The following is a 10998-nucleotide window of genomic DNA, read 5'->3' as shown; positions in this document are numbered from 1 at the left end:
TGATTTTCCATGCAGTTTCCATGTACCAATTCTACTCAAAGGGTATTGGTTGGTCGGGTGACATTCTCCCAAGGTACTGTAAGGCGGCGAGCTGGCAGAAACGTTAGCACGCCGGGTGAAATGCTCAGCGGTATTTCGTCTGTCTGTAACTTCTGAGTTCAAATTCAGCCAGGGTCGACTTTGCCTTTCATCCTTTCGGGGTCAATAAATTAAGTACTTGTTGCGTACTTGGGTCGATCTAATCGACTGGACCTTCCCCCAAAATTTCAGGCCTTGTGCCTAGAGTAGAAAATAATTCTCCCAAGGTGCTGTGCAATGGGACTGAACCTGAAACCATGTGCCTATAAAGTAAACTTCTTAGCCATGTCTGTGCCTATATCTTTGAAGGTGAACAATTCAGCATATCACATATTCCAATAACTGTTGGGTACATGAGAATGAATTTGTTAATTTTATACACACACATGCACATTGTGACCATTAGACACACGTGTTTCTTTGTCCATTTTCTCTCACCTTGTGTATTCTTTCAGAAGAGTGTATACCTGAAATGTAAAAGACTTTTCCTTCTATTTCTCCCTCTTTTCTGAGTGTAAGCCTACTACACTGTTTGCTTTATTACCTTGTATTTGTGTTATATTTTTGTGCTATGTCTGTCTGCCCGCTCTTACATTTGAGTAAGCTGTATACAGGTATGAATGTGTATGCATGTATGAAAGTATGTATATGTTTATATATATATATATATATATATATATATCATTGGAATTATATTATTTTTTGTAGGATTGTGATCAAAGTTTCCTTTCCACATGCTGGCAACTACAATGAGTCGTCTGCCAATGGCAGCTGTAACTAGCTGCCTATCGAGGTCATGTATCCTGACGAAAGCTGGCAAACCATCATTCTACACTCCTGTACAGATGTTCACTAATCAAGCACGTGCCTCAACCCGAAGAGCTACACGAGCTGCCAAAGCCAGATCTTTGAAAGAAATCATTATGGCACCTGCTACTGATACATGTAATACTTTCTATTACCTTTCTATTTAAATCATATTTCAATTTATTGTCTCTTATTTTATGTTTTAAAAAGATATGTATTTTCTGAATCACTAGACATGAAATACACTGTTAACTTTCATCATCATCCTTTAACATCCATTTGCCATGCTGGTATGGGTTGGATGGTTTGATCAGAGCTGACAAGTTGGAAAGCTGAACTTGATTCCAGTCTGATTTGGCTTGGTTTCTATGGCTGAATGCCCTTCCTAACACCAGCCACTTTACAGTATGTGCTGGGTGCTTTTCATGTGACACCAGCATGAGTGCTTATTACGTGGTACTGGCACTGTATTAGTTGTGGAAACTAATGCTTACACTTTGCAAATATTAGATCAACAGCAAGGTCTTGTACAAACATCATCCCCGTTCAAAGATTGGCATACAACAAATGTGATGGAAATGAAGTGTTTCTTTGGCCTGATGCTACAAATGGGTACATGTCCCAAACCATCTGCAGAAAGTTATTGGTCCACTAACATTTTATACAAATCTCTTTTTCCTTCCGTAATGAGTCGGAATCGTTTTCAGTTGCTGCTCCGATTTCTTCATTTTTCCAAACAATGAAGAAGATAATGGTGATCGTTTGCATAAAATAATCCCATTCTTAGATATTTCAAAAATATTATGAAAGAATTATACATCCGAGAGAGAGAAGTTTGTATTGACAAGTCCATGGTACTTTGGCATAGTCAGTTAGTATTTTGTCAGTACAAGAGACATAAATATGGTGTAAAGTTGTATGAACTGTGTGACTCAAGTGGTATTGTAAAAAAAATTCTTATCTATTCAGGAAAGCAAGATGCTCTAACTGGCATCTTGGGGCATTCAGGTCAAGTCGTGCTTAGTCTGATGGATGAGTTCCTTGATAAAGATTATATTCTGTACACAAATGATTACTACAACTCTGTTCCGCTGACAAAAGCAATGCCACAGCGATCTACATATATATGTGGAACTCTGAGGTTTACCCGAAAAGACAACCGCAAGGATTTAGTAAAAACAAAGGAGAGTCAGAATGGATAAGATCAGACGAAGTAGTTGTGTACAAATGGAAAGACAAGAGAGATGTATTGACAATTAGTAATATGCACCAAGTGGAAATGGTAGATGTGATAAATCGTAATGGAAAGAAAAAATCAAAGAAGCCCAATATTGTAAGAGATTATAACAACGGTATATCAGGAATAGATAGATCAGATCAAATGCTTTCCTATTATTCTTGTCCTCGGAAAACACTCTGTTGGTACAAGAGAATTTGTCTACACATCTTTGAAATTCTCATCCATAATGCCCACAAGGTGTATTGCAAAGTAGGAAACACTCAAATGAAACTTGTAAAGTTTAGAGATAATGTAGTGCTGTGTTTGCTTGGCGAACATATACGAAAAGAAACTCCAGTTCTAGCAGTAGATTTCCACTGCTTGGAAGCAATTCCACCTACGGAAAAGAAACAAAGGCCAACCAAACCATGCAGGGTGTGTACACGAAAGAAACTTAGTAAAGAAACTAGGTACGCTTGTGCCCAGAGAAACCAGCTTTGTGCGTAGAAAAATGTTTCAAGGCATTCCATGCAGAATAATTTGTCATTCTGTCTATAATTTTTTGAATAAACATGTTTTCTTTTATTTCAAATTAGTTAGAAAAGGAATAAAAATTGGTTCTAATTGTAAGCTTCAATAACAAAATATTTTTCAGTAATCTTTCTGTATGTATTTTTTTTACATTCATTTTTTCACTTTACACTCAATTTCTCATGTTATAATGTATTTCAATTTAGAGGAATTAAACTTTTATATGTTACTACAACCCAAATGTAAAAAATTGCAATAAATGATAAAGGAAATATTTTTTCTTATACCTGATATATATATAGATGTTTTACCAAATATATTTCCTGGCAGGTGCCATGATACAAGTTAAATCATATCATTGGGCAAATAAAGGGTGTCTTTAGTGTTTCCACAACACACTCACAATGTTAGTTCTAGACGCCAGTTCATTTTAAGCACGTTACAATAAAATAGACCTCTACGAGTATGCTCGTACCTGGCAAAATTGTATAGATTGCCAACTACAAGATAACTTGTAGTTGGCAGTTAACATGTTAAAGAGGAAAATATGACTCCACCACTGAAATTTTCTTGTCACTTGGCAAGAATCTGAAAAGTGTCAGACTCAATTGTTAATGTGCCAGTGAATGTTATTTTATTATTTCCAGATGAGATCCATTATGGTATACTTTAATTGAAAACCAGCAACCACCATTTGCAATAAAAGCGAACATCTTGCACTTATGTACTGAAGGCTAATATTTGCGCTACATAAAATGATTCAATACTTGGCAATTGTTTCTGGCCCCAAAGTCTTTCTGACAGTTTATAAATAAATATGAAAAATATTGCCTTTAGCAGCAAATTTAGAAATAAACGATACAATGATGATGAATTTTGCTAGTAAAAGAAGCAGAATTTTCTTGTATTTTCCATCTATAATATGCATGTATTTCATATTAATCTGTCATCTTTTGCACATATTTACATATTAACCATAATATAAACTTAAATTTTTATTTACGAGTTCACTTAAAATATTTTTTTTTTCTTTCAATATCTTCTCTTTATTCTACACAGCTTTCAATCTAGGCCGTGGCTTGGTTGCAGGTGCATCTGTGATTGGTTTAGGATCTCTGTGTTACTATGGCCTTGGATTATCCAATGAAGTGGGAGCCATTGAACGTGCTGCGTAAGTTTTTAATTTTCATTTGAAATGCTAGTTATTCTTTAGAATGTGATGAAGAAGACCTGAGATGAAAGACATTCTATCCATTTTCCTTTTTGAGAGATTGTTTGAAAAACAGTTTGTGTCCCAAGACTATAGATCTTGTAGTTTAGTTTATTTAATTTTACCATTGATTTAGGTAAAATTTATTGGAATTTGAAAGTATTATCAATGTATTCAGGAGAGAAGTAAAATGTATTTAACTGAACAATGGAATGAGAGTAGAAAAGATTATGACAATGTACAATTTATTTTTGTATGGAGGTTGATTGCCAATGATATAAGAGGATATGAACTGTTGATTCTTTAGTTAATGCCCATTTTAATTATAGTGCCCAGTACACTATGTAAAGTGGTTGGCATTAGGAAAGGCATCCAGCTATTGAAACCATGCCAAAACAAGATAAATGGAGCCAGGGCAGCTCTCCATCTGGCCAACTCCTTTCAAACCATCCAACCCATGCCAGCATAGAGAACAGACGTTAAATAATTATGATGATGATTCTAATCAATGTAGTTTTAAAAAAGTACAACAATATCTTTCCAACGTATATTTTACATCCATTTTTCTATGCTGGTATAGGTTGGATGGGTCTTACAGTGTTTTGTCAACATCCTCATCTTCATCATCTCATTGCAGTCAATATCCTCTGGCACACATTGCAATAGAGTAAACCAGCCAACATTTTCTTTGTGTATGATTTGTGATGAAGACGTAGATTCAGTGCATTTTATTGTACCACGAGTGGATGAGAGTGTGTCTGCAGCAAGACTAAAAGTCTTTTCTACCTTGTACCAGATTGCCTGTGATGTAACTTGGTGAGTCTACATCAGTTCCATTTTTTTGATATGGTTTCTATGACTGGCTGACTTTCCTATTATCAACAACTTTACAACATGAACTTATGTGTTACCATGTCAGCAGCACTTGAGAGACTGTTGCAGCAACATGTAGGAGTCCCCTTCTATCTTGTATCAGTTCATTTTTGGAGTTACTGTTCTCCTAGACGAATTGCCTGTATTGCAGTTGCTCAGAGTATTCCTACATCACACACACACACGCACAGACACTCACATAAACATACTTGAGGTTCATTTTAATTTTAATTTAAGGATATGGCCAGAAATTGTACAGCAGAGAATTCGTGACACCTACCTTTATTTTGGCGGTAGTATTGGTATTACTGCTCTCTCAGCTATGGCCGTCTACCGTAACCCTACTATGCTTAACTTAATGATGAAGAATTCATGGCTGGTAAGCTTTTTTCCTGAAAATATACTTTTACTGATTAATTCATTTTGGGTTAATTATCATTTTTTTATAATTAATTATACGTATATATTTTTTTCTTCTTTGACAAAGATTTTCTAGGAGGGCTTATTACTACTATTGAGATAACTTCTAAAATTAATAAATTCATCACTCTTGTAAAATACTGCATTTTTGACAAGGTTAATCTTTATCACCAGATGCTCTATTACTTTTTTCTATCTGCATCTGAGCAAAGATTTAACTTGTAAACCTTTTATTTCACACTGATTGCCAATACTCTGTTGTGGTTTCGTGGAACAATGTAATGTTTCTTCATTTAAACTAATTTTCAATAATGTCACCCATTTTGAGCTGAATTATGCATTAGGCTTAACTACCTGGAACAGTCTTTATCTGGAAGACTGTCTGAACTTAGTTTTGTTGAAGAATCAAATTCAAATAAGTTTTAAGCCCATTGATAGCTGTTCCTTCAGTGACTGCTGTAATAGTATGCCTAGAAGCCAAACTCAAAATCTATTTGACCGAGACCAGTCCAGTTATTAATGAGAAAATTAAGTTCCCTTGTTGCTCAAAAAGGATTCAGAAAGACTAAATTTTTAAAGTGCTGGTGAATGCTATGGAATCATTATTGTTGCTTCCAGTTCAAATGCATAATATCATACTTCATTTGAAGGTTGGCAGCCTTCTGTTTACAGTGCTTAGAATCCTGGAAGTTGAACATTTTAAAGTAAATAAAATGATTTGATTCTCAGCAACTGGTTTTCATCACAACAAATATTCACATGAGAACAATGTCCAGAATTGACATTTACATTCTATGAAAGTTTTCATTTAAATCCTGTCAAAAAATAGAAAATTTGAAAGATTAAAAATTAAACATACCTTGAACTAATGGTAATAGGCCATCTTTCAAAGATTAGAATTACAGAACACAATATCTCTAATCAGGAGAGGAAACAAAGTTAGAACTGGTAGGCTGTGTATGATATGAAAATGAGATGTTGCTATATGATAAAATTTCCCAAGATTTATAGTGGACATTACAGAAAGTAATAAATAGTACATATATTGACTTTGAACAAAAACAAATCCAGGTCTAAGTTCAGTCCAATATGGCTACCATTACTAAATTAGTTGAAATGTTGCTTGAATTGACATCGGCGTCCTTCATGACTGAAATTTAGTAGACATGTGTGTTGGAACACAGTATGAAATAAAGATTCTTAACCTAAATATGTAAATATGTGGTCTGATGTATAAGTATCTGGACTGTTACCATAGTAACAAAGCTAAAGTGCATGCAGTGAAGCTGCTTGGCACAGATTGACCTTGAACTCTGCTGTGCATGCACACTAAATTTTAATGTTCTACCTCACTTCTGCTGTTTACAGCAGTGCTTGGAAGTAATGTGTGTAGCGTATGTTCTTCGCATTGACCATGACAGAGAAAGTTGAGCAGAGAATCTGCATCAAATTTTGTCGAAAGCTTGGTGATACCTGCTCAGAGGCCTACGCAAAGTTTTCAAAAAGTTTCCATTTTTCTCAACACAATCAAGTTCTTGTGCAACTGAAACCCAAGTGTCTTTTTGGTCAGCTAAAAGCAGTTTTGGCACAAACTTGGCAGACACGTGTCTTGTACCCAAATCTTCAGTGATAATGAACTGACCTGAACTGTAACTAATCTGCACATCCTCTGATAACTCACAGATGTTGATTTGATGATTTTTCCCTCACATCTGTGATATTTTTCTCAGTTCTGCTGGTTGCAGGTCTCCCAGAACATTCGTCATTATCAACATTTTTCTTGGCCATCTTGGAAACGTCTGAACCACACATTCACTTGTGTGTGGTTTATACACTGCTCTCCATACATTTTCTGCAACTTTGTGTAGCCTCTGAGCAGGTATTGCCATGACAACTTTCTGTCATGGTCAATGCGAGAATCACACATTACACATGTTACTGCTGTAAACAGCGGAATTGAGCTAGAACGTTGAAACTTAGTGCACATGCACAGCAGAAGTCAAGGTCTGTCTGTGCCGAGCAGCTTCACTCTGTATGCCTTAGCTTCATTACTATGGCAACAGTCCGGACACTTATTGATCAGACCTCGTACTTACACACATAATTATGCAAAACTTGAAAATGTATTGTTTAAACACAAAAGAGGAGTTTAACTGTAAACAACTTCTCTGAGCAATATTACAGTTAGTTTTAAACCCTAACCCTAACCCTAACACCAAATATCTTCTGCTTTTTGAAATTAATAACAAAAGAAAATGAATCCTCCAACAATATTACTTCAACACTTGAACCTTTGGAAACTAATGTGTATTGATTTTCAGGCTATCGGTGCTACATTTGCTGCAATGATTGGAAGCAGTATATTGGTTCGATCTATTCCATACCAGCCCGGAGTCGGAGCAAAACAGTTTGCCTGGATGCTTCATAGTGGTGTTGTTGGTGCTGTCATTGCACCGTTATGTCTTTTGGGTGGTCCTGTTGTAGTACGCGCAGCTTGGTATACAGCTGGAGTTGTTGGCGGTAAGTTATCTTTGTTATGTCAGCTGATTTTTCTAACAATTGCCATTGGCAGTCTTTAATCCATCTTCAATACTTCAGTTTTGCAGTGAAACAAGTTTTCATTTAATTTGATTCTGTGACATTTTATGTATGAAGCTCAGTACCTTGATACAGGTAAAACTGTCTTCCTTGTTCATTTTTTGCCACTGGTTTCTTCCATTGGCATTCTTTCACCCAGTACACATTGTCCTTTAATATCATATATTCCTATCAACGTGGAGGCGCAATGGCCCAGTGGTTAGGGCAGCGGACTTGTGGTCATAGGATCGCGGTTTCGATTCCCAGACCGGGCGTTGTGAGTGTTTATTGAGCGAAAACACCTAAAGCTCCACGAGGCTCCGGCAGGGGGTGGTGGCGAACCCTGTTGTACTCTTTCACCACAACTTTCTCTCACTCTTACTTCCTGTTTCTGTTGTGCCTGTAATTCAAAGGGTCAGCCTTGTCACACTGTGTCACGCTGAATATCCCCGAGAACTACATTAAGGGTACACGTGTCTGTGGAGTGCTCAGCCACTTGCACGTTAATTTCACGAGCAGGCTGTTCCTCTGATCAGATCAAGTGGAACCCTCGACGTCGTAAGCGACGGAGTGCCAACAACAATCCCTATCAACACAAGTGTCTCTCCTGCATACGTAAGTTCATGCATTTAATGTCCAGCTGCTCTTTCAGACCTAGCTTCATCAGGGACCACCAGATCACAGAGTGAGGAACCTTGTCGAAGGCTTTCTCCAGGTGGATGAATGCCAAGTACACTGGCTTACTTTTAGCTAAATACTTCTACAGTTATTAAACAGGAAAGAGGGCAGCAATTTGATACATCTGTAGCTCTGTTTAAAGTATCTCCTTTACCCTTGTTGCAGTTGACAATAATGCTGCAATGCCAGTCAATGGGTATAACATCTTCCTGTACAGCCTGATTAACTATATTGGCAACTAACTACACCATACCCTACTCTACAAGATATTTTAAGCATCTCAGTGGTGATTCCTGATGGACCAGGGACTTTCCTTGTCTTCATATCCTTGATTGCTTTATTTATTTATTTATCAATTTGTTGACTAGGATGCCTGGTTTCTCTTTCTCCCAAGCATTCTCCATGTTTAGTAGCCTTTCATAGGAGCATCACTAAGTGCAAGTGTACCATTATCTATTTTATCACCTCTCTGATAGTCTGTCTTGCAATCCAGAACTCTTCATGCTGTAGAACAAATATACCTAATTCAGTTTAGATGTTATATGAGTTAGTGAATCCATATAGATTATATCATTATTATTATCATGCTCCATGCTGATATTTAATTTTATATTTTCATTTTCTCATGTATTTGGTAGTTTTATAAATACAGATATTTCTATAAATTGTCAACAAGAGTTGTTTTCTGTTAAAATTTCCAAATTCCATTACTAAACACTTAATCCTTCCTTCTCAAGATGCAAACTTCTGAAATTTTCTCTCTGCACACGACCAGCTTAAGGGGAACATAAACAGCTTTGGCCTTAGTGTGAGAGATGGGATTTCAAAAGAATATGAACCCTGCTTCTCATTGGGATAAATGACAGAGAAAAAATTATCTTTAGTGCAAATCTCTCTAGGAGTAACTATAATCTCTTTCAGATTGATAAGATATATATTCCAGTAATGTAAACATTTGATTCAATTGACTTTGGCCTTTTAAATAATAAATATTTCTTTCATAGAATTAAGCAATATTAGAAATATAATATATTCTTACACTGATCATTAGATTTATTTAAACTCCTATTTATTAACAGAACACTAGACTAACACTAATTACTCCCCTTAACACATATTTGTCTTCTCTTCAATACTATGCATACACTGTATTATTTTTGGATTTTATTGTACACATATTTCATCATCATCATCATCATCATGCTAAATATATAGAATAATACTTTTTAAAAATAGGTTAGTATTTGCTGGAACAATATTTTTTTCTTTTACTGTTCAAAGTATTTTTATGACAAATCACTCAACTTTAAAAGTAGATGTGGCACTTGTTGCCAATTAAAAAGATTGTGGTTAATAGAATTGTGGTTTGCCTGTGTCAGTAATTTCAGAGAATCTGAAAATAATAGGTGTGTTATAATCATTACAATCAAATATATTTTGACTGAAAAATATTTCTGATTGTTCTAAGGTATTTATTATCAAGTAGTAATAAATATCTTAGAAGAATCAGAAATATTGTAATAGCAATTCATTTCTTCACGTGTTATTGAATGATTACATATACCCCCAATCTGATCTGGCAGTGCTTCTACAGCTGGATGCCCTTCCTAACACCAACCACTCTGAGAGTGTAGTGGGTGCTTTTTAGGTGCCACCGGCACAAGGGGCCAGAGTAGCTGGCATCGACCACGATCAGATGGTGCTTTTTACGTGCCACCAGCATGGAAGCCAGTCAAGGTGGCACTGGCATCGGCCACATTCGGATGGTGCTTTCTGCATGCTACTGGCACGGGGCTCACAACTACAATTTCCATTTGATTTGATTTTGATATTGTTGATGTTGATGTACTTGACTCAATAGGTCTCCTCAAGTATGGTATGTCACCCTACGATCCAAGGTACTTTTGAGTGGGCTGGTTATGTGACACTGGTGTAGGTTACAACTGTGGGCTCACTTTATTTTCCGGGTCTTCTCAATCACAGCATACCTCCAGAGGTTTCAGTCTTTTGTCATTGCCTTTGTGAGGCCCAACGTTTGAAGGTCATGCTTCACCACCTCATCCCATGTCTTCCTGGGTCTCCCTCTACCCTGAATTCTTTCCACTGTTTGGGAATGGCACTTCTTCACAGCACTCCTCGTCCATTCGCAGTACATGACCATACCAACGCGAATGTCTCTCACGCACGTTACATCCAATGTTTCTTATGTCTAACATTTCTCTCAAAGTGCTTACACTCTGTCGTGTGTGCACACTGACATTACACATCCAGCGGATCATGCTAGCTTCATTTCTTTCAAGCCTATGCATGTCTTCAGCAGTCACAGCCCATGTTTTGCTGCCATGAAGCTTGGCAGTTTGCACACATGCATCATACAATCTACCTTTCACTCTGAGTCAGAGGCCCTTTGTTACCAGTAGGGGTAGAAGCTTTCTGAACCTTGCCCAGGCTATTCTTATTCTAGTGGTAACACTCTCTGAGCATCCACCCCCACTACAGACTTGGTCACCTAGGTAGCAGAAGCTATCAACTACTTCTAGTTTCTCCTCCTAGCATGTGATGGTGTCTGTTTTCTGAGCATCTGTGGTGTTTATTGTCCCTGTGC

General features: G+C 36.8%; 1 protein-coding gene across 2 annotated transcripts in view; it reads left to right on the top strand.

Annotated features, from left to right (window-relative positions):
* Positions 1-10998, top strand: part of LOC106871704 (growth hormone-inducible transmembrane protein) — a 30603-nt gene that overhangs the window by 14680 nt on the left and 4925 nt on the right. For both annotated transcript variants that reach the window (XM_052965765.1, XM_014918314.2), the window contains exons 2-5: positions 787-1023; positions 3695-3806; positions 4956-5097; positions 7460-7658. In XM_052965765.1, coding sequence (XP_052821725.1) covers positions 813-1023; positions 3695-3806; positions 4956-5097; positions 7460-7658 — 664 coding nt within the window. In that variant the 5' untranslated portion in view covers positions 787-812. The remainder of the gene's footprint in view (positions 1-786; positions 1024-3694; positions 3807-4955; positions 5098-7459; positions 7659-10998) is intronic.

This window comes from Octopus bimaculoides, chromosome 2 (assembly GCF_001194135.2).
Source record: "Octopus bimaculoides isolate UCB-OBI-ISO-001 chromosome 2, ASM119413v2, whole genome shotgun sequence".
NCBI lineage: Eukaryota > Metazoa > Mollusca > Cephalopoda > Octopoda > Octopodidae > Octopus > Octopus bimaculoides.
The sequence above is the reverse complement of the archived record's forward strand: the minus strand, read 5'-3'. Positions and strand labels throughout refer to the sequence as shown.